The 25205-nt window shown below is 35.7% G+C and overlaps 1 protein-coding gene across 3 annotated transcripts in view; it reads right to left on the bottom strand.

Moving 5' to 3' along the window:
- NCKAP1 (NCK associated protein 1) overlaps positions 1-25205 on the bottom strand; it is a 61743-nt gene that overhangs the window by 15974 nt on the left and 20564 nt on the right. For 2 of the 3 annotated variants that reach the window (XM_064452084.1, XM_064452086.1), the window contains exons 3-23: positions 22517-22609; positions 22283-22339; positions 21160-21302; positions 20986-21076; positions 18675-18812; positions 17887-17935; positions 17270-17426; positions 16603-16659; positions 15986-16082; positions 15649-15755; positions 14396-14528; positions 12843-12924; positions 12336-12394; positions 11410-11555; positions 10788-10920; positions 8928-9047; positions 8482-8621; positions 7139-7270; positions 4335-4553; positions 3892-4022; positions 3396-3493 (exon numbers count right to left, since the gene is read on the bottom strand). In XM_064452084.1, coding sequence (XP_064308154.1) covers positions 3396-3493; positions 3892-4022; positions 4335-4553; positions 7139-7270; positions 8482-8621; positions 8928-9047; positions 10788-10920; positions 11410-11555; positions 12336-12394; positions 12843-12924; positions 14396-14528; positions 15649-15755; positions 15986-16082; positions 16603-16659; positions 17270-17426; positions 17887-17935; positions 18675-18812; positions 20986-21076; positions 21160-21302; positions 22283-22339; positions 22517-22609 — 2382 coding nt within the window. The remainder of the gene's footprint in view (positions 1-3395; positions 3494-3891; positions 4023-4334; positions 4554-7138; positions 7271-8481; positions 8622-8927; positions 9048-10787; positions 10921-11409; positions 11556-12335; positions 12395-12842; positions 12925-14395; positions 14529-15648; positions 15756-15985; positions 16083-16602; positions 16660-17269; positions 17427-17886; positions 17936-18674; positions 18813-20985; positions 21077-21159; positions 21303-22282; positions 22340-22516; positions 22610-25205) is intronic. The other variant, XM_064452085.1, reaches the window with a different exon arrangement.

Genomic DNA, 25205 nt, shown 5'->3' with positions numbered 1-25205 from the left:
AGAGTGTAAGAGTCAGATTGTTAAATCTTAGTGCAGTTTACTTGAAATTTTCTTCCATTATAATATAAAATAAAAACATTCGTTCAAGTCCCAACACCTTAGCCTGAGACAGTTAAACTCAAGTGCAATATTTTTCATGTCAGTTTGACCAAAAGAAGAGAAAATGTGTGTCTGTTTCTAATTTGTAACAGCTCTCAAACATGCAACTTGTAGCATTAGGGTAAAAGTAATAACTTTCCTGAAATCATTCTCCAAATATGTATCAGATTTAAATTTAAATTACAGAGATTGCATAATCACATCTATAAAATGTCAGATCCAAAAAAGGTTTCTTGCTAGCTGAGGAACTTATGTTGTGCCAAGTAGTATTTTTAAACTCTCTTCAAGCAAGAAATAGGTACTTCTTACAAAAAATATTTTTGCTGTTTGAATGCAAAGTCGCCTATTTCAGAAATGGAAAACATGAGTGTCTCTCTTTACGTAGAGGATAACCAGCGGCTAAGAAAATTTAGGTATCTTGCGTGCTTGTGCACATAAATGAAGAAAGCATTTCCCTTCTTTTAAAAAAAGACTTAATTTAGTGTTTTGTATACTAAACAGTATCAAGGTAGGAAAGAACTGAAAGATGGAGGAATAAAACAAGATATTCTGGATTGGGGGTGGTCTTCCAAAATGATTATTAACAGTTCTATTTCTCAAGTGGATGCATCCCAATCCCCCTTATTTACTAGGCAGCACAGACACAAGGAGCAACGAGGAGAGACCAGGAAAAATTACTATTTATCAAAGACATAGGCCATTACAAGCCTCGAACGTAATTTAAGATATATCATATAAAATCTAAGAAGAGACATACCTGCAGGAACCTACTGCTAAGGATTCGGGAACATTTCACCTGTTGACAGTTCTGCTAACTACTTTAATAGTTCAACCCACACTGAAAACAGGACAAAATGTTGCAGCTGGCAAGCAGGGAAATTAAATTTCAGAGTAAATATTCCTGTGCCCACAGGAGGAGGAAAAAAACCAACACAAATTAAACTATAATGCTGCTATGAAATAAATGGTGGTTGGTGTTTACTCCCACCCAGCTAAGGAACCTGTGCAAAGCAAATCTGTCCAACAGCTTAGACCTCTCAGATTCAAATTACATTGTGTCATGGTCCTGCTTTTTCCATAACCTCAAGTCTATCCATAATCCACTCAGTCTTCTCACTTTCATTCTTATCTTCAGTGAGAAGCAAGGAAAGAAAGAAGCTATATAAGATGTAGCAAACTAACAACCTCCAAGAACATCCGCACATGTGCACGCACACAGACACACGAGATGTACTTCTATGCTGAAAGCCAAAGCAAGACTGGTTTGCACTGAAATAAAGATGGGCAATTTTAAACCAACCGATGTATCAGAACTTGGCAGATGTGTAACATTTTAATTTAAATCCCTCAAAGCTCTCCAGAATGCAAGATTGAAGGCAATAGCCCACGCACATTGTTACTGAGTCAAGCTTTCAGCTCTACAAAAAATAATGAGCATATTAATTTAATATTTAAAAGGAACAGGCTGGAATACAGTTCAAATAGTTATTTCAATGAGGCAAACTTCCCCTCCTTGCCCCAGCCTTAAACTTCAGATATAAAACCAACACCTGGTCCCACTGCGGGAAGCAAAGCAAGCATGTTGAACCCTACTCTTAATAATTTCCCCATTCTATCCCTCTTGTTGCTTACTTCCCCCAAGCACAGATGTTTCTCAGGGCTCTCTTACTAAGCCAACTGCACCTCAGCCAAAGAGACGAACATTTTATTACTTTATTTTTTTCCTCCAAATATGTGGCCATGTGCATGTGGACCTACATTATGTTCTGCTTATCCTTAGCAGTATCAGAAAACAACAGATCTCAGAGACAATTTAAAGTTGCTTTTTAAAAAAATACAGACCTACAGTATCAACCATGCTGACTTTGAGGAAGTACAACAACGCCACAGTAAGTGGACAAAGACAGCAGCAACCAACAAACACCTGCCCTACAGCTGTGTTTTACTTGAAATGTAACAGATGTCACTTTGTGCATAGCCAGGAGTTACATAAATTTAACCTTAAAACCATAGCATTCTCACCTAGAAAGTCTCATCCTAAAACTCAAAAATTGGAATGGGCATAAGGAATCAACTACACCCTCTGGCTGGTCACTCAGGCCAGGGTTGCTTCATGCTCTTGTGTCAGCTGGGAAAGCATGAGCGGCCCCTCTCCTTAAGCTGTGACACTGAATAAAAGGCTTCAAATCTTTTAGGATATCATACATCCTAGCAACTTGGCAGCGCCGAAATTCACAGTGTTTACAGGGAGAACAAGACCTTCCCAATTGTAATATAGGACATATCAACACACACTTTTAAAGGCCTGGCATGCTAATAATAATAAATTGTTGTTAAAAAAACCATGAAAGTTCCTTAGGTCTCTTAAGTATTCATGCGCATTTTTAAGAACACAACATGCGTGAATAGTTACAAAAGAATCCTTATTGTAATTAGCAATTAAATATATTGAAGATGATGTAATAACAACTTGGAATTAAATCTGGAAGTGACACTAAAAGAGTAAGTCATAGGAAAAGCAAATATATGCCAATTAGTGGCATTTTAATAGTATGACTATCCTGGGAAAGAGTACACATTATTAAATTTCTTAAAACCTCCTTCCAGAAAGAGTTAATTACATAGGCACCGAGTGCTTCCCCTGTCATTGTTCACTGTTTTGAATATACATGCAGCTAGCTTCCTTGAGATGCCCATATTTCCAACCTATTTCACAGCACCAACTTTGTTTGTGTTGCTGTAGGTAGTGGGTTTATTTATCAGAATACAGACATTTATAATAAATGGATACTGTTCAGCCAGAGAGAAAGATATGTCTAAAACCAAGGCACACTAACAAAGAAAAAGGACCTGAAGTCTCCCATCCCTGTAAACTGAACAATAGATGCTAACACAAGTTAAATCCTTACAGGCAACTAAGATACACTTGAGATTTTCATGTTAAGTTTTGAGAGTCAGACTTGGGTTAGCACTTTGCAAGCACCTGGAGATCTTGAAAAACATTCCTCCCATTGATGATAAAAAGAGACTTGACTCCTAACTTAGGGTATCTAACATCAAAATCAACAAAGCCTGCATAAAGTCGTGCCCATTCAGATATTGAAGCATGTGGGATACACATGTACTACATGTGCAGATGTACTACAAAATAAGAGTAAATTTCACAGTTTTGTCAGTTAGTTTGATGCAATCATTTCAAGAAGATGGCATGCAGAAGCACAGCTATTAAATATCCTAAAGGAAGCTTGAACAGAAAACAACCCCCGCCTTCCCACCCACCAGTTTCCCAAGGTTACCTTAAGCTCAGCAACCTGTGAAGAAATGTGCCACATCAGACTTTCACTTAGGAACTTCATGCCATATGGTCCCAGAAGTTCAGAAAGGGCTCTCATTTCTGAGAAATAAAACAAACTGTTCTACTTCAAACATTCCTTCTTCAGTTATTTGATGCCCATCATGTATCTAGCAGTAGCATTTTAATTGCAAAAATATTTTACCACAAAATAGAATTTTAGATATGAGAACCTGTATCGTAATAGAACTGAAGCAGCACTCACCAACACATTACACTCCTTCTGTAGCTTAAATGCAACAACCCTGCTTTGACCAAAAATAGGAAAAACAAGCCCTTTCAAGGCATAGAAGCAGCACAAATAACAAGTACGTGAAATACTACTGAGGGTTAACAAATGCTGTCTTTAGTAGAACACTCTAAAAGTTGCTGTTACTCCAATTACTTAAGCATACAATAACTATTCCTCACAAACATTCAGCAGAAACATCAAAGTTTACCTGATATGTCAGAGTACTCCTCAGCATTAAATGTCAATTCATTTTCTGTAGGCAAATTCACAAATGCCTTCATGGCTGGAAAATAGGCTATGTGACCATTGCTGACTTGCCGTAGCAAAGTTTCCAAATACCTTATCAGAAAGGGGAAAAAAATTAGATTAAAAGACAGTGTCATAGATACTCTATGCAGATGAAGTATACTTGTGTGACAAAGGGCAGCAAAGCTTGTTGTAGTTCAACTGATATCTGTATCTTCTTATAAGTCTCTCCCCATAAAAAGTGAATTTCACAATAGGCAAACTTTAAAGTGCTCTTAACAGGTACTATTAAACTTGCAAAGTTGGAAACTTACAAAAAATTTCAAACACTTCTCCAATTCCAGATTTTTAATTAAATAAAAAAATATTTAAAAAATTGTAACAAGTGTTAATTCAATTACTTACCAATTTGTATACAGACTGGTAATGGTTGGCTCACCATGACTATCTAAATGCTGGGTTTGCTGAAGCAGAACATTGTTAAATACTCGTGTAATGTCGATCTGTACATAATTTTCTATTGACTGGAGGACTGTCATATAGGCTCTTACACTGGTTAACAGCTCTGAAGGCTTTGCAATCTCTTGCGTTGCTTGATTATACATAGTCATTCCAACAATTGACCTTTTAGAAACAAACAACATTGGAAACAAATAAATTGCATTTATTAGTAAAGAGACAAAGAAGCTATAAAAATAACTTGATATTCAAAGCTTTTCTCTGAATACTTTTCCAATCTGCAAGTGTAAAACTCTAATCGATGGATATACTACACCAGCACTTTTAAAAGTAGTTCTAGATGCCAATGACAACTGTGTTCATGGTTCCAGAGAACTTTCATTAGACTGTAAGAATACTCACTGACTATTTTTAAAATAAAGCTTCCCCTCCTGCTATATATAAGGGCAATCCACAATGTGGACGACTTGCATCACAACTACTTTGGTAGATAAATTAGTCTCTTAAAATGTAAAACTCCTGGGAAATGCAAGAGCAATGATGTATTAAAGTGTTCAAAGCATATTAACTACAGCAAAAATTTTTGACCAAAGTGCTGTCAGTTTTAGTTTGAAATATCTATAAAAAATCATGTAGCTATAATTAAGTATTAATCTAAATTATTCAAAGCAAAACTATTTTGTGTTGCTTTGCTTAAAGGCACATCTGATTACCTCGTGATATTAACTATGCCAACTGTATTTGAGTGCATAAATTTTGCAAGACACAGACCATACCACTTAATCGCTCTTCCTTCTACCACAGCTCATGCAGTAATAAAATCTCAAAGTTATCTTGAAAGATCTAATCTCTTTTGCAATATATATTAAAAATAAAGTATGCTCTAAGAAAACTGACACTTCAACTGTTTTAAATAAATTTTCAAGAAAGTTATCAGAAGGTCTGCCTTCAACAGCTACTGCCTCTCAACAACCACCTCGTACGCAGATGAAAGTATATGTTTTTACATCATTTGGTAGGCAAGCTTCAGTTATATTTGTATATACAATTTTAAAAATTTGTGTAGATGTTAAGTAAATAAATAGGAATCTTATTCATTAAAAAATTGTCTTTGTCACAGTGATGTCTATCTTTAATCAAAAAGTAAAGAAATTGTAAGACATGCTTTGACTTGTCCAAATTCTCACTATAAATAAAACTAGGCTTCTAATAATGGATGTCCTATACATCAGGCTAGTTTCCAAGCTAGATCAGAACTGCACAAAGGACTGTATATTCCCTTTTAACAGGGAATATATAATTAATAAATGGACATGAACTTTACCCAGTATCTCACTGAAACCAGGCCCTCAAGCAAACTGTACCAGGGTGCCCTTAAAGCAAACAAAGTCTTCTTAGTAAACAAACACTTGTTGTAAGTTTTTGAGTGGTATGTACTTTTCAAAGGCAGAAAAACAAAACAAAACAAAAGGGTAAGAAATCAGTAGATTACTACCTTCATCAGAGGTAAATGGGATGGGTTATTCTGGAGAACATCAGCTTGTTTAAGTAACATTTTTGTTGTTGCTTGCAAATGTGCAAATAAGCCTATTTTCACAGGTTTACTTGTGAGACAGTCTCTTGTTTTAAAACCAATTCAAAATTTGTATTATTACAAGGTTAAGTGGCATAGTAATAATAAGGTCTAGTCCAATCATACATGAAACAGAACAGGTTAAAACAGTAAACAAAAAACCTAACACAAACACTAACACTCTATTTAAAGGTAAACTGAAAACCTCTGGAAAAAATGCCACTTAAATATCTGAGAAATAATGAAAAATTGAACATTTATTCTGTTTGGTGAACAAGTCGCATTTCTTTCATGAGGCAAGAAAAAGGAAAGTAGACTCTGAAAGACATCTGCCTGTGGCTTCAGCCCCAGCCCACAAGCCAACCCTCCCCAAAGTTTATAAACAAACAAACAAGAGAGGCAAGCATGTCCTGCACTGGTCTAGGATAATAAACCTGAAGATTACAGTTCACTTCTTATAAAGTCATGAAGTATTCTTTACTTTTATGCCACCTTGTCTTACTTTAGAGACGGAGGGCTCTAGAGACCTAGTATTGTGTCTTGATGAGTAAAAGTCTTTTATCTTGTATGGAATGTATAATTAGTAATCATTAGCATAAAATACAACCAGGATAGCTGGCTGTTTTAATTCAATGTCCGCTCCAGAAGTTGCCATTTGCCTATTTCTGTAAACAATGATGGGAAGATCAAGGTAGGAACAGACAGGAATATCAAGTGGCAATTCTTAATATTTTAAGAAAGAAGCTAATTAAAGTATCTTTTTAGTTGGCTTTGTCAGGTCGTGAGTTCTTATTTTTAGATTTCCCTTTCAGCAAGCCAATGAACTCAAACAGTTGAGAACAATCCAGCACTGCGCAGAAGAATGGGAAGAGTCTTTATAAATGCCTAAAAACAGGCGTCATCGACTCCTACAAAATACACAGGACTAGGAATGCAGGATCAGGCTGTTAAATAGGTGATACTCATTTCAATATATTTTTGTTTTAAAATAGGAACTAACAATTGTGTATGTCTCCACATATAACTTAATTGTCATTTTAGTCAGAATTTGACTTACAAATTTTGCAATCTGCCTTTAAAAACTAGTTTTATGTAGTAAGGATACAATATTTCCAATACCAAATCAGCAAAGACTTATCTTGTATATGGATACTTCTAACTTTACAATATTTCTTACTTGGTGAAGCGGATTTCCAGGTGAGACGTTAAATATTCTCTTGGGGTAAACGTGTGTTCCCAAACCACCATGTTGGGTACATAATTGATTGAGAAGCAGAGCTCAGAAAGTGCAGTGTGCAGTTTGTCCAGGCTTTAAGAACAGTCAACAAGAAATTAAAAAAAAAACATTTAATGCAACATAAGGATGTATTATCATGGAAAGCACGCACTGGATGGAATACGCCTCCTGAGCAGGTACAGCTCTAATTCTTCCTTTCATCATCTTTTTCTGCTTTGAGGCACTTTTCTCGCTTATTTAAAAACAGTATTCTGGGTAAGAACACATCCTACAACTGCATACTGATCTGCATCACACGCAGCTATGTGAGAGCTATACATATTTTTACATATACATAATTTTTTTCCTCCTCGAGAAGAACACTCTTTTAAGGTGATTCTTTACTGACGGAACTAAGCAACTTAAGTAATGCATGCTACGAGCTGGTACTAAAAATCTAAAAATACTGGGGAAGGGAATCGTAAGCTACAGGTAAAGTTCTCCCTCAACTTCTTTAGTCTTTACAGTTCTCTGATGTTTGGTTGTTGCAACTGTCACAAAACAACTTTCCTTTCAGCAGTGTTTGTGTTTAGCCACTCCCAGCCACAACACTAAACATGTATTGTTTCCTTTTCTTAGCTTCCTTCCTCTTCATACTTTTATCACTCTACCATCTTGTCCTGTGACCTTTCCTAACAATTATCTTCTACCTTTTTCTCCCTTATCATCTCTTATACCCCAAACTGTATTTATTAGTCTTTGTTTTCCTCTTTCAAGTGAGGTTTTTTACTTATTTATTTGCTGTCGCTTTCGATTTTTCTGTAGCCACTGACAAGGAAACCTTCCTAGGTTGGTACAGGCACTGAAGCCTCAACTCTGTCCCAGTAGCTGCAGGCAGCAAACAGCCCTTCGACAGCAAGAACTTCCAGTCCAGCCTGTACTTCCCCTAGTTAACAGTGTTAAAGGCAGGCAGAATCGAAGATGCCACCTACTCCTTGGACTCCCACTTCCATAACAATTAAGATGACTACACAGGAAACCTAGCTACAGCACAGGGATCCTTTCCGCTCAGGGAAGGAAACAGCCGAGGGGGTAAGTTCAAGAGATACACATTCCTATTGCTCTACGTAACAGAATTCAGTCTCTATACAAGCCACAGAAGTATTACATGCTCACAAACTACAAAGCTGTCATATTTACAATCAGTTAAACCTACTCAGATAAATTAAGCATGAAGCATTCAATATGTGAAACACATGTGTTTTGACTTAGGATTCTAGGTGAAAGGAATAGAAGAGGCTTACTTTGTCACAACCAATCTGTTTTTCCTCATGCTTTCTACTCCTGGTTTCTCCCTTTCAGGTTCTCCTTTCTTTCCAGTCTGTTTTTTTGACTTTTTGTTCACTGCTTGACTGATGGTTTTGGCACAATGCTTTGGCAGCAACTAGTAGAGGAAAAAAATAGCCTCCCAGATTAAAATCCAACTTCTCAGCAGCCATGAGATACAAAATCATTTTATGGTCCAGGTGGAGACTTCATCACACAAATAACACAGTCTTCCTTTAACTACTAACCACACAATTCTAATATAAAAAGTTTTCCTCAAACCACATTCCATTTTATAAACAGAAAACTTCACCAAAACAGGTGAAAAAAGGTAAACAGAAAATAGAATCATAAAAATTCAGAAAGTTGAACAACCTACAAAATCTCGAAGGAGAAATAAAAGAATAGACACAACCACACTCACCTGATCACTCAGCGTACACTGTTCTGTGCAAATGTCTGTGATAAGATTTCGAGCTTGCTTAGCCATTTCATCCAAGAACATGTTACACAAGGAAAGACTACGATCTCCAATATGATGTCGCTGTTAAAAAGGAGAATAAAGGAAGTATTATTTTCAGTTTCCTGTTAGTCCTACAATATTCAGACAACACACATGCTGTACTGAAGTTAATGGTTCACTAAGTCATAGTACTGGGGTACAAGAGATCAAAATTCTTTAGTCCTTAATAGTCTCAGCTCCAGGATTTTATTTTTTGTTGGAAACAACCTGAACCATGAAGTGTTTGAAGTCAAAATGGCATATTAACATTAAAAATATTTTGCTTACTATATTTTGCAAAACATTTTCTGTAGGAGTCAAAGTAAATATTGAAAATTAGATTTTCATGTTTAATTTTGGAACGAATCTACCTAAAAGCATCCAATGCTCAAGGTTTCTGTGAATCTCCTCTTGATTAATTTGTACCAGTACTAAATCTAAGAGGGGAAAAAAGCACACAACTCAAGCTATAGAGAAAGCACAGTGTCATTCATACCGCTGAAAAAGTCAACAGTGAAGCTCTACTGCATTAATTTCTGGATTCAGTTCCTTTGTCACTGGATCTGCACAAGCATAGCCTTCTGTCTCAATGAAATCATTCTTTCACCACTAATGTTTACTTTCTAACAGCCACACTACCACACATTGTACACAGTACAGCAAAGATTATTTTTCCAAAATTATAATAGTTACCAAGTCATACAATTCAGATATTGAATTCAGTGTTCTGCTGGCTGTGGCAAAATGTGCTTGCTGCAGCTGAATTCACAGTAAGTAGTGCACAGTGAACACTGGCTACTGATTCCTTACTGTTACTATAATTGTCCTGAAAGACATCTCTTATCCTGAAAGAAAGCTTTCCTGGAAGCTTTATAGTGGTTGTCTAGTATAAATAGAGTTTGCAGCTGTTTAAAGCAAAGTATACAGGGAAAATAATGATATAGATATATATTGAGATGAAGTTCAGCAGAAGAGGATTTAATGTTTAAGTAAGAAAAACCGACATGGTGCATATTACAATACATCTTATCTAATTGTTTCAGATGAGTACTGTTAAGAATGAAAATCCACTTTCATAAACACTACACAAAATTGGCTAAGTTAATCCCCAGAGTAATTCCAAAGTCAATGGACACACAGGAAAGGAAATGTACTAAAGGATTTATTATTTCATTACAACAAAAAGAGAAAGAATTTCCTCAGAATCAAACTACTTCCATTAACAAAGGATCCATTTCTTTAAGCAACATTCTGCATTTTTTAATTTCTAATTCTAACCAAAGAGGGCTTGCATTACCCAGTTCTGACCAAAACAAATGCTAGCATTTCACTGTGTATCACTTAGGATTTTCTTTTTTAATCTTACTGAAGAACCACTGTTTAGAGCAAATCATACAGAACTGCCAACTTCCTATTTCCTTTTTCTAACTATGAAATTATAAACTATTTGAAAGAAATACTGTTGCTTGTAAATTTTAATAAGCATACAGGATTTATTAGCATCTAAGCCTGAATGACCCCAGAAAAGTAATCTAATATTTGTACCTTAGTTTAACATCTCTTTAGACCAAAGATAATACTACTCACTTCAGAAGATGATTTTGGGATCTATGGGTGAAGAAGCACATCAGAAGGTTCCTACTTGTTTTACTTCCCTTTTTACTACTCTCCTTCCTTCAATCTTATATTGCTATAGACAAAAGCCTTCTTGCAGTGTTGAGCTCTAGTCCTCACTACTTTAAATTAGATGAAGATAACTAAGACAATATATTTAAAAATTACCTCTTCTGGGCATAGTTCATGGGTGCAGCTCATAAAATGAGTACAAAGCAGTGGGAATGCAATTGAGTATCTTGACTGAGAGGGAAGCTCCAAACACTGCTGAAACATCTTCTCAAAAGCACGACTATAAAAACTGATCAGAAATAGACATTTAAATGGAATACATACATACTTTTGCCGCAAATAAACTCTACCTCACACAAATAAAATATGCTATTAGTGTTAGATTTGTAGTTAATTTATACAAAAAATTGCATCATGTTTTCAAAGTTGTTTATCTTCTGCATTCACTCCTTATGGATTTTATTTGCATCTCTCGTTATTATTACTACCATATTTTTATTCTGATGTCTGCCACATAGGCACTGCAAAAACTTACACCTTTTGCAAAAATGTAACAAGGAAGAATTTGCAAATGGACCCAGATCAATTATTTGACTGCTTGAAGAATATGACAGATCTTCAGAAATAACTTTATCTAATTCTGATGGAAACCAGAAATTCCAATTGATTCTCATACTAGCCTATCTTCCTAAAAAGTTTGCTATTTAAAAATTACACCTGCAAGGGCAAACCCAACAATAAATAATAAACAGCTCCTACAGTCAGGTTAGTAACATACCAAAATATAGAAAGATCCGAGGTTTCGACCAACATCTCCACCAAAGAATCTACCATTTTTGTGTGGAAAATTATTGTATTCATCATTTTTCCTAGTTCTCTATGGTCTGCAAGACTAAGTGAAGCTTTAGAAACACTGGTGTATGCCTGAAAAGACACAAGCAAAGTTTTACATTATATCTACAACTGCTTTTTTGCAAAAGCCATTGCTATTCCCCAGTATAAAGATTAAATACTGATTACGCTACGTGTAGGACCTGTGTAAATACCGCGGATAGACTATTTTATCTTTCCACTATAGCTTAAGAAAAGTGCCTTTCAATAAAGCTTCCAAATATCATTTGAATATGACACCAATTCACAGATAAACTGCAGACCAAATGTATTGAACAAAACACACAAATACACTTGTAAGCCCCCCTTTAACAATCAGGTTTTGGAAAGCAAGAAAAAGAATGCATATTAGGAAAATATCAAAACAACATGTCTACCTAATCTTGAGACAATTGATTTACAGTCTAAACAGTACTCCCCTTTTTATTAAGTCAATTGAAGATACTATCATTGCAATGCACAGGAGTGATCTCGCTGAACCTGATTTCCTCTCTGAACAGTCTCTGCCTTCTCTTGGCTGGGCAGGCTGAATCACACTGCACAGCCACCAACAAACTGCTCATCCTCAACACATTCTATTTCTGAACTGTTATAAACACCCCAAAGAATGATTTGCAAAAAGCGTGCAATGCAAAGTTACATCAAAACGTAGCAAATTTTTTGCTTGAGTATTTGTTTGATTTTAAGAAAGCACGTTATTCTTAGATAGCCTGTCATCCACTTGCAGTGTAAGAATAACCTAGAAGACCAGCAATTTATTAAACATTTTGGTTCTCAGTTAGTAAAGTGTCATGCATATTTTCAAAGTCTTACCTGCAATCTAAACCAATCTAATCTCATTCCTCTGAAGTCAAATACCTCTCCGTCTTCAACTGTACAGGGAAAAATACAGAACATAAAACCTTTAGGAAAACGACTATGAATTCAGATATACTATGTCAGACCTCCTAAAAAACCCCAAAGTACTCAAGAATTAGTTGGGTACTGAACCTCATGCTTTTACTGAAGAATTTCAATCCAGCACAGCCACACTAATAGGAATTAAAATATCTAGATGAAAATGTGCCTAATATACTTTCTAAACTGAAAGGTAGGATTATGTCCCAATAGTATTCCTCAAAAGCTCGATCTGTATAGAGCTGCCCTGGAAAATGGACACACAACAAGAAGCAGATACTGTAATGAAAGAGAAACAAGGGAACAAATTCAGTTTCTGCAAGTAATCTGCTTCTACTGACTGCATGAAACAAAAAGTGATGAAGCTTTCCAGAGGAATCCATACCATTCTGTCACAATTTTTCCAAGTTCATTTAAACTTACCTTGTTTCACACTTAGTGAAGTCATCGTGTTTACAAAAGAGGACATGATGATTGATTCATCCTCTGGGCACACTGAAAGATTCTAAAATGAATGTTGTTGCTATTATTATTTCAAACTTGGTTTAAGAAACAATGTCAATACTCATGCCCAATTTTCAGCTATACTCTGAAATGTACAAGAATTTACAAAAGCTAACTTAATCAAAGGAATATTTCTAGGCGTTATTTAACAATTTTCACTTTTTAATTCATTGGTTGATGACAAATGCCTAGAGAAGCTTGCTTGCAAACCAACAACTGCTCAAAACGAAAAAATCTGTCAGTAAATGTGGCCATGCGTTTTCAGGCTGTAGTCATCTACAAAATTAACACCAAACGTTTTCCTGTTATACAACAGACATCCAACATTTTTCTGACCTGATCTATCTGCACAGAAAATCTGGCCATGACAGGATATAATGGCGCCTACATCAGCATCGCTTTGCTTCCCATAAAACCCTCCCTCAACAGGTTTTTTGGGTTTGTTTTGTTTTTTTTTTACTAATATTGATTTGAGTGATTTATAGCACCCAAAAGACACACTATCAAGTTTTCAAATTTTACAAAATGCAACGGTTCATGAAAAAGCAGTTTCAGCCACTGATTAAGATCATGTTTCTACTAAATAATACAATACAGAAGTTTCTTATAATTCCAGCTATGACTGACGTACATTTTAACCCTAAGTCTGAAAAACCCTACCACTCAACTGTTTGTCTAGTCTTGTGCTTGATACCTGTTATAAATTTAAAAAATTTGGCTTGATTTTTAGTTGTAATAATCTTATTTCAGTTTTACCCTAAGGATTATCCTATCTAAACACAGAACATTCATGCCATTTGTACAGCATTTAGAAGTCATTCACCAAATCTAGGAAATCATCTCCCATGAATCGATGATAGATCTCAAAAATATTTCATTCTGTCACACTAACAAATCTGTTAATGTGTAAGTATATAGAGTTATAAGCAAGGATTACCACAACAGTGATATGAACTGATATTTACACTATTTAAATAGTTAATTTAAATAAAAAGTAAAGGATGTCAGTTCTGCCTTTGGGTAACTGACATAATACTTGAAGTGTGAAGGTAATTTCTGAAAACAAAACAAAACAAAAGCTTAAAATACAAACATGTCAAGTTTTAGTAGCTGACCTACTCACAAAATTTGGGCTCCATCTAGTGGTCACTAGGGAATAAAACCAAAACAGTTCAGAAAGCCTATCATTTCTTTGTCAGCCTAAATAAGGAAAATAATTTCAACAATGCTCCTTCAGTGGCAGTACCCGTTTCATTGACTCCAAACATAACATTGTTTAATAACATTTAAGTATTCATATAGCAACCAAAAGTAAAACACTAAATCCCAGAATTAAACAGCAACTTAAGTTGCCTTATTCCATCATGTTCTTCAAACTCCATGAACCAGGATGCACTTCATAAAGTCATTTTGGACAAAAATCCCTTTTTAAAGTGTACGTTTGAGAACCCAAAACCACACTCTTGCCATACCTGAACAAGCTCGTTTAAGACCACTGCATCAAAGCCAGAGAGATACTGTACATAGTATCTCTGCATCACAGGTCCATATTTTCTCACATGTGCTCTGAGCTCTTCCATGTAGAATATTAGCTCAGCTATGTGTCTAGGCAAGAAGACAAGGAAAATCTTACAAATATGAAACACCCAAAATATTAAATCTCATTTCTATCAGTGGAATGCTTCTCAAGGGGATTTCCTCCTATAAATTGCTTTTAGAACTATTGTTAACAGGCAATTTCTGCATGAAAATATTTGTTCACATTGTAAAATGAGTTTACACAGATAATTTTCTCTGCAAGGTAAAATCCACTCAACAGGAGATAAATTAGGATGCCCTCACAGTAATCCTCAAAGGCTTGCATACCTATCCACTTGTTTTTTGAAGAAGCATTATAATTGAGCAATTAAAAAAAAAATTCTCAGAAAGTGGTTATATCTGAAAAAATACACGTGCAATAACTGCTTCTTTGTTAGGTTAGCTTTGGTTGGTTTGTTTGGTTTTTTTAAAACCACGAGGATGGATGAATACTTGCACAGGTTGTTTCAGAGAGGCTATAGGACCTCCTTCCCTAGCACCTAGTACAGTGAAAAAAACGCAAGGTCTTCCTACTCCAGCTGTAGAAATAGGAGTGTCATTGTCACCTGTTGTTTAAACTCCTGTATTGACACAGACTTTCAGTTCAATCTTGTGTTCAATAACCTTGAGAACAACTCAAAGACAACTAGTGCCTTTTTGCCTATCCGTATTCACAAGTCTCTTAAACCCTTTTCTTATTTTTCCCTTGTTCATGACGACACCAATGCTGTATTATATAAATAAATATTATCTGATTTAAAAGACAGCGTTGCTACAATACAGCAGAAATTCTACAGATCTACAGATCAAGCTTTTTGACAGTTTCCTTCCCCCTGCCACTAATTTGTTCAATGCAAATCAGTAACACTGAAAGCGCATGATAAATCTTTTTTTGGTTTGCTTTCTCAAAGGAAAAAGATGCATAAAACTCTTATAAAATATGTTTATTTTATAAATACGTTTGCTAGAGAGAACAAACTTTCACCGATGTGCTTCAGTTTCTGGGATTCCCAGGTAAAGATTTTCTGAACTGTCCCAATGCTTCCATATAGCCATCATTTCCCAAGATTCCCTTGCCCTTAAATGCATTTCATCTGTGAAATTCCCATAAATATTTAAGGTATCACATTAAGAACTGTTAACATACTTATCTATGAAATCATCTGCACTCTTCTTTGGCATATTATCTGCATGACGAAGAAGCCAAATAATTTCATCACGAGCAAAGGATAATGCCATAAATACAAAAAGTGCCTGAAAAAGAATTGTTCACAAGCCTGTAGATATATACCAGTTGGACACCTTGTGCATACTAAGAGGCAACTAGTCTCTAAAACCAAAGAATCTTAAAATCTAAGTAGGTTTTCTCTCAGAATAAAGTGTGGGCTTCCCCCCCACCCCCCACTCCCCCAACAAGCCAGATGTCAGATTATCACTGAGAAACAAAAAGTTGCATAAATGCAAAACATAAGAACTGTAATTACCTTGGGACCCAATAGGCCTGGCTGATCAGACAGGACAGTAGCCAGTTCTTTGAGTGCAGAACGTAAAAACTTGCGCCTCTCTCTATGCATCGAGCCACTGCATCAAAAGAACAAACTGAATCATCATCCACTATGCTAACCACAGTACATTTGATTTTTCCTAACACTTAAGTCCAAGCGTAGGCAGCTCATATCATACCAACTTCAGCATCTCAAAGTATGTCGTTCAATTAAAACTGGCATCCCCATGACCAATGCTGTGTATTGCTGAAGTACAGTTAAATTTAAAACCCAAGTTCTCTGACCCTGCTCTGTGATTTGCATGACTCCACTGAAACATTTATATTTAATTTGTAATCACGTTAAGTAATTAGACAAAGAGAAACCAGAGTGTAAACTAAATGCTTCCATCCTGAAAATCTGAAAAATAATCTAAAACTTGGGAAGTTAAATTGATAATCGCATTAAGCAAATTCAGATCTAAAAGAACAGTCAGTACCTCATCTCATTTGAATATGCACAACTAATTCAGGATTCACCAAATCCTGTTTGTAGTCTTTATAACTTTAAGGAAAACAACACTAAAATCTGTCAGGAAAACTTTGAAAGAGACTTACGCATGTGAAACAGCAGCTTCTTTGCACTCTCTGATGTCATTAATACGCTTATTGTAGCTGCAAAGTGACAAACAATTGAATATGGTAAGTAGCAGCACAATTCAGCAAAAACTGAGTGGGACTTGAGAGGAGCTGCAATGCCGTAGCAAGCAGGATACAGTAAAAAGCTCACAGAAGGCTCATTTCCCTGATCAGAGCTAAATGTTAAAACTGGATACCCAAACTGGAAATACTGTCTACTGAAGTGCTCCCGGTGTTCACCAGTAGACATCTCAACTTTGTTTCTGCCTGTGTTTTCATATGATATATTGCAGAAACAGTGGCAGACACGCAATTTTTCCAGCAAACTCTGCATTCATGACATCATTTCTCTTCACTAGACTAAGATTTGTGGGCGAGATCATTGATTTTACCTTTTGCAATTTTAGAGACTGATTCATCAGACTTTTTCAGAACCAAGATAAAAATGGCGTGGATGGTTATGAAATCAGGTTTCTGCAAGTTATGCATTGAAGAAACATTCAAGATATTAAGCAAAAATGTTTGTGTACTGACTATCCTCAAGCAGAACTTATATGAAGTAGAAGTAACATTTTCCGAAACAGTTCTTCAAGAAATTATACTTTAAGACAGGTTCTGAAAGGAGAAAAAGAGAACAAAAACTTACCCTCGTATGTTTACAAACAAGTCTTCTGCAGCTTTGTGAATATGGAATACTTCATCTCGAAACAGAGCCAAACAAGAGCTGCTTTGAAGTGCAAGTTTCCAAAGGCTCAAAGCTGCAGCATCACTATTTAGGATTCCATGGCACAAAATAAATCCAACTTCAAATGTTTACATTGATGCATGTCACAAACAAGATGCACAAAGACAGTAAGAGACAGTGAGGTCATTATGCGTTTTCTCTTAAGTAGTTCACTGATAAACTCTTTAATAGATAACATAATTTTATATCTAAAAAAACCCCCACACCATTCTAGTGGAGGTATTTTCTGTAATGTGAATTCCTTAATCCTGATACTACTCAGCTATTTTCATCGGAATTACTAAACCCCTCATTTTTAGTCAAAGTCTGGAATAAATTGATGACAACTCCACCCAGCATATGTTGAATTCCAACTTCACTGTAGGTAAAAGTATGATACCTACATATGAGATTTAACAAGGTCTTCAGAATCTAATTTGAATACAACAGCTTTTATACTGTACGGAAAAACAAGCAGTCTTTTAAGCTTTAACTTTTTTTTAATACAATCATGAGCTGTTTCAGAAAATTTTACTCACAAATGATCCATTTTTCCATTGCATCCAGAGAGAGGTATTCACACGGCATCTGTTGAAAAAAACAGTAATTTGTAGCAAACTAATTATATAAAAGACAATACATTTCAGGAGAAGTACTTTTTAGAAAAAAGGTACAAATAAAGCCTTAAACTCTGATGAATCATGGAAGACTGCTTCTAGTTACTAACAGGGCATTGTTTCATCCCTCTAGAAACCGAGGGTTTGAACATTAAATGAGCTTCCATACCCTCTGATACCTTGAACAAACCAGTGAGCAATTTTTGACAAACATTTAGCTTCAACAAAAATTGTATTTAAGAATATTAAAGACGTAAGGCTTTTGATGTATACTAATTGCAACCTGACAGATGTTAATGCTTGAATTTTTTCAGAAAGATGACCATTCATATCACAACTGAGAGAGCAAATGCAAATAGTAAAATTTTTAAAGGTAGTATCAGTTCTGATTTTCAGTCTGTTGGCCCACAAACATCTGAGGCAGTACACAGGATTCCTTCCTTCTATGCTGCAGACATTAACATTGCTTCACTTCATCTTTTGATTATCAAATACTGGAAATGAAGGCATGAGCTAACCAACAGAAGCTTTAATTAATATAAGAACTCCTCTTCCCCCGTACTAAAGTATTCAGCTCTTGCAATTAACCTATTTATCTATCTGATTAAAAGCCACATAAAGGTAACCAAATAGAAAACAAAACATCCCTACATTATTTTATGGAAAACCTCGCTTAACTTTATCATATAAGGCACATTAAAATGCCATACTGTGTCAGACTGTGCAGGATTAAGCATTGTACTGGGGGCACTGATGAGGCTCAGTAGTTGTGCGTTTCTCCACTGGTCAGCTGAGAGATTTCTTCGAGGATAGACCATCTGGAGTGAAATCAGAGCATCTGAAAGGGACTAAAAATGAGACCAGTGATTAGCTTGAAAATGTCCTCAAGGTTGAGTCTTGAGTAAATAACCAAATTCTTTACTTCATGTTATGAACTGTGTATTGACACTGCCGTACTCCAAGCCTGAGAGACATTAAGTACTATTTCATCAGTAGTGCTGTTTTCTCAGCATTATTACTAACAGCAATGAGAACATCTTGCTGAACTAGTCCTGAAATTAAACTTGAGGTTAAAACCAACTGCATCTAGTTTATCTCACATATAAAAGACTATTCCAGGCTAAGGGAGGGATTAAGCAAAGCAGAAGGTTTTGTTTTGGGGTTTTTGGGTTGTTTTTTAATCTATTATTTTTAGAGTTATAAAACTCTGTGTTCAGAGTTCGAGGAGGTAGAAAAAAAATCAACAGGGGACCACAAATCTGTCATGTACAACTGAAAGCTGTTCATTATTTATTCAAGCATCCTAACTACTGCGTTATTCCCTTCTCTGCCACTTCATTTAGTATGTCTTTCCCTCTTCACTAGCAAATTATGATTATTTTGAGCAGATACTATCTACAGGAGCATCTTCATAGCAGATTAAGCTTATCCATTAAGATGATGTCTTTTGCATCAATACTGGTGCTTGTATGAGGCCTCAAGAGCCAGGTCTAAGTGTTACACCAGCAAAGAAGGTCACTGGGGCAGTGGGGGGTGGGGTGGGGAAGTAATATGAAGCTAATTTAAAGGACTAAACAACTGTCAGGTTTACTGCAAGCAGTGAGATGATGGAAGGACAACTTAAGTGTGCAGTTCCACGACAGCGTAATGTAAGTATCTGTTTCTATAGCATGGTGCCTGAAGGGATCCCTGACCCCAATTTATACCTCTAGTACCAAATAAGCAGAAGAGCAAAAAAATCAGACCGGAAAATGGCTTTACAAAACATTAAGGGAAAGGATTTGCCCACTATTAAATACTAAAGCATAAACAAAAATAATACTGAAAAGTAAAACACCTTTCCTAAAATGTGTACAAGAAAAGATTAGTTGCAAATGAGATCCCTAGCTAAGCAAGTCTTAACCATACAGGAATCGGGCAGAAGAAAATATAATAAAAATAAGATCACAGATTATTTAGACAAATGAGAAGTATTCAAAACTATTTAACTTCAGAGCACTTAGAGAAGTAGCTGAAAAACTCTCTGAGCTTCTAGTGACTATCTTCAAAAGTTTAAGTAAATAAAAAAAAACTCTCAAGAGGACTAGAAGGGAAACACACACAGTACCTAGACTTCAAAACAGGGAAAAAAACCCAAACCTTAAAAATGTCAGGTAATAACTTAGTATTTAACTTAAATTCCTGCCAAAGATTCCAAAATAAGTTGTTAGGCAATGAATTTGCAAGCACCTAGAAAATAACACCTTTAAAATTACAGCCGGTCAGTACCGATCAAACAAATCTAGTTTCCTTTGATGGAGGAGCTAGCTTAGTTGACAAACAGGAAGTGATAAACAGGATATACATTGACTTTGGTGAGGCTTTTGTCACTTTTCCATGGTATTCTTACATGAAAATACAGCCTAGATAAATCATCACAGATCTGCAGCACAACCAGCTTTGTAAAAATAAGAGCTTAAAAGCATTTGTACAGAAAAGGCTAAAGGACTTGGGTTCATTTAACTTAGCGAAGTCAACTGAACAGGGTATACAATGTCAGCTTTTGAGTATAGAAGATATTACTGAAGAGGCAAAGGTGATTTCCAGCATCCCCATTTAAGGGCAATCCAAAGGAAAAACCCTTGGTTACAAAATAGAAAACCCCATTCATCTAGGATGGTCGGGATGCTGGAATGAAACCAGCAAAAAAATGGTTCCATAGAAACATTAGTAATCTCAATTTCAAGCTGCAAACCAAAACAAAACACAGGCGTAGCTATTCTCAGATGAACTACAACTGATTTTTAATCAATTTCTAATCCTTAGTGAATAAAATGGAGCCTTACGAATGGGTCCTCACATTCCTGTAGGTTCTGTTATCGAATAGACTATCAACCCCCAGCCCCAGACATCTACTCTAAGTAATATCTCCTGTAAAATTTGTACCTAGTGGCTTTTGACAAAACAAACGCTTGCATATATACTTTATCTCTGCTTCTCTCTATTAAGGTTACTGTGTTCCTGTGAGAAGTAGTTACATACTTTACTGTGAGGTACAAATTCCTCCATCATTTTCTTTAAAGGATTTTCATAATCCACAATCATCTGGCCAAGGCGTGGATATTCTCTGTCACTAAAAGCAACAAACAAACAATTCACTCAGGTGTAGTTGATGTTGTTATTATTATGCACACTTCCTACACAACTGATTTTTACCTTGCTCCATGTGTCATTTCATGGGCATAGTTATACAATCCAATGATGGCCTTCCTTTCTTCAATTCGAGACAGCAATATCATTAGAGTTGTGTAGGTTATAATCAAATCTAGGTAGTTCTTTGTTAAATCGAAGTTTACAGTCTAGAGATTAAAAACAGTAAATTATATTTCTAAAACTTCCAGAAACAAGTATAAAACTTTTTCCTTAACTTTCCACCCGTTTTCAACTTTGTTTAAATACAATGGACTATCTGGATCAAAGTTTTTGTTCTAGTTGCATGCAGAGTTCGTACAATCTTAATTTGTTCACTCAAATCCCCAGAACCATTTGTATTCATGAAAGCAAGCATGCAAATAAATCTTTCCAGGCTCAAGTGTCACAGGTTAACTGACAGATAGGAAAACTTTTCTTGGATGTTACTAAGCAGTCAGCAAGTGCCTTTGGCCTAATGAATTATATTTTAATAAGACCCTGTAATGTAAAAAAATCCAGCACATATCCCACTGGCCTGGTGAGATCGTTCCACAGACTATATACCTGCTCCTCTTTCATAGTATGAAACTAAGTTAGCCAAAATTTAGAATAATGACTAAAACTAGTAAGTGACATCATGAACATTAGAAAAGAAAGCTGAAACCAAAAAGAAAATGTATCTGAGTTGTGGTTTTTTGTGTTTTGGTGTTGTTTTTTTTAACGTAACACTTTTAACTACTTTTGTACTTGCTTTAGCCAACACCAGAAGTGACCTCCTCACATATCTCTTAGGTGGACAGCATTAATATTCCTGTTTTGTAAGCCTAACCAGCTTAAGTAAGTAGACAACAGTAAACCTCTAAGAATAAACTTGCAGATACAATAAAGCAAAAATTACAGAAAGATTTTTATGTCTGGTAACGGACAATGCTGTCCATAAGTAGCCTGCTTAAAATGCTCTATCTTCTGATTTCAAGCTATTTGTAAAAAGTTAAAGATCTGACAATTACAGTGTTTTTATTTCTCTTGCATTTATAACTAGAGATCTCATGTTTCTTGGGCTAACATAAGCAAGTCATAATTCTCCGCACAGAACTATCAGAAACATTTTTAAGTGGCATTTGAAAATTTAAACCCATAAACTTACAATATCAAAGAAGACTTGGCAAACATCGATAGTGTTCAGCAGCTCACAAACATGGTCCTTGAAAAAACAAACAAATAACTTCAGTTTAAAAAGATGTAAGTAAATCTCTTTACTATGCTTAGTGGTGGAGATGGCTGGTGTTTTAAAGGACAGAGCTACAAGTTCAGCTATTTCATTATATAGCGTTATTTCATAATTGGAAGGACAGAACAACTGACGTTTTCAATACCTTACCTTAAATTCCATAACATCAACAAATGTGAAGTAGTATAATGCCAGGTTCTTCAGAATCTCTGATTTTTCTTTCTGGAGCTGAGCAAGCTGTTGCTAAAAAAGAAACATAAACATGCACACTGTTCTTAGAAGATCTTGAGAAGACTGCTGAAAAATAATACCTGTGAAGTGCAGAGTAATCACCAGGCTATGCAAAGAAGCCTTAACATGGTTTTCTAAGACTGAGGTTCTGTGTGTCTCAAACACACACAGAGTTCTCAGTTTAACAGCTGCCGACTATACTTTGAAGATAAAAGTCAAGTTAGTACACATTAGTACCAAAGTCATATTGTTTAGCTCAGCTAGAGATGAAAATGGGTAATTAGGAAAAGTGTTATCATATCTAAGTTAGCAAAAGCAGAACAGTATGTGAGCACAAATCAGTATGACAAAAAAATAATGACGTTACTTGAGGTGGGAGAAAAGCAGGTGGCAGGTTACAAACTTTACTACAGAAAAACATTATGCTTTTAAATTCTGAACTTACCAAAAAGAATATCCAGGCAAAGCCACGTTAAGCATGCAAAATAAAATGTAGATACAAACATAAAATACAGTAACGGTTCTTTGACCAGTTCCATATAAACACAATAATACATTCAAACAAAAACAACAAAATAAAGAAACAAAAAAAGAAGCAAAACACTAGCTTTAGACACTGGTGGATAAAATGGAAGAGGCAAATGTGAATACAAAGGCCTGAAATAGTTCACATGGATTTTATTTATTTATTTATTTTTAAACAGTGAAATGTCATTTATTTTCTGCCTTTTTCAAAATGTTTCTGGAGGAACCAGACCAATCACCTAATTACAATTAAGAACACACAAAAAAGCAGTTGTTACTGAACAGCCACTCTGTTTATCTCACAGTCTCACAGAACTGCAAGAATCCAATTATTTACCTTGCAATATCCAGCTACTAATTAAGTCTCTTTACTGATACATGAATTGAAATTAAAGCAGTCATAACACTCAATATGAAAAAGTGCCTTCCAAAAAGCTGCATGATTATAAAGACTGATCAAGTTAAATAGGATTTTCTTCTCAGCAAGAGCAATCAATTATAAGAAAGATTAAATAAAGTGTTTCAAATTGGTTAGCTTATTTTCATAGGAGAGGTTAGAACTGAATACACTTCATGTCCCTCTTTACAGAGCTGTGCTCTGTGTTCTTCGTTTTATGTAAAGCACTAAAATTCCTCTAAATTAAAAAAATAGACTGCCTGGACCACTCCTGGACCACTGTATCATATATAAGATAATTTTTGTTTCATTCCTCTTAATTTTTAAAGGTGATTTTGATTTTTAGAAGAAGCCTCGAGCCATTAAGACTTCCATTATAGCCAAGGAAGACAGGCATGGAATGGCTACATTATAAAATACTCCTGCCTGCTCTTACACCAAAGCAAAGGATTTAACTTCGATGGTCTGACTTTGAATGCCTGCCCTATATAATAGTTAAGTTTCTTTCACATAGTCATCAGCTGGGACTTAAATCAAAAATGGGTGCAAGTACATGTGTTTATTCTCTAACTTCTCCTGATCGTCTCATGCACTAGGAAATAAGTTATTTCCATGTAAACAGCTGCTGTACAACATCTGTTTTCAAGTGTAAGTCCTACGAGTTGTATTTTGAACCTCAGCCTGAATTTGCCACTACCTTCACCAGTGTATACACCTTAAACTTTAGCTGCCTTGTGCTCAGAGAGCAAAGCATCCAGCATCACCACACGTGGAGTCTGGAGCTCGTGCAGGTCTGCACAGCTCCAGTACACCTTCAGGCCAACTTGCATCTATACTCAGGACCTCCCCAGAGGAAAGAGTGCTTTGTACTTTCAGGGCTGCTTCATCAGTCAACAGTTCTTACACAATGAACAATGATCACCTAAGATGCATGGTTTTAGTCTTCATCCTGACCCTGTCATTTAAGCTATTTTTTCCAAATGATTTGTTTTTAGAACACCAAGCAGAAGTAGGCTTTGTTTCTGTGCAACTAACACAAGCATGAACTGGATGAATTTGAGGAGCTGTTGCATGATTTTTCAGGAATAGACCACATGCTATTGCTCAGATGTAGGAATAATTCTAGTGCAGAAAGACAACAAAACCAAAACTAGCATTACAACGGCTCATACGCTTTAACTGCAATCCTAACTCACACTAAACAAGGTGCAATGCTAAGGTAAACTATCAAGATGATAGGCTGTTGTACACAACAACTATGTTTGGTATAAGAAATAGCAACTGAGTGTCCATTTCTGGAAGACACGACCATTTCAAAGCCACAGCACATCTGGGCCACAATACATGAAGTGGGGAGATACGGCAAAAAGGGAGATGGTGCTGAGAACTATGCCTGCAAATTAATTTTTTTTTTTCAGAGATTCTGTGAAGCTGTATTTTAAATATGGGGATATAGGGAGGTATTCAGTACACTCAACCAAGAACTAGGGAATCACTGCTGTACACTGTTAACTAGTCATCTGTACCCCCAGAAATACTTAAATGATGCTAAAGCTTTCTTACAGAGTTAAGGAGATCATTCTGTGAACTCCAAGTGTTGAGGGTGCAAGCAAACTTTTATTTAAAATACTAGTATCAAAGTAAAACAATATATCAACTGCAATCACTGTTAAATCAGTATTGTGC

Source organism: Phalacrocorax carbo, chromosome 5 (genome assembly GCF_963921805.1).
Source record: "Phalacrocorax carbo chromosome 5, bPhaCar2.1, whole genome shotgun sequence".
NCBI lineage: Eukaryota > Metazoa > Chordata > Aves > Suliformes > Phalacrocoracidae > Phalacrocorax > Phalacrocorax carbo.
This window is presented reverse-complemented; position numbering and strand designations above follow the sequence as displayed.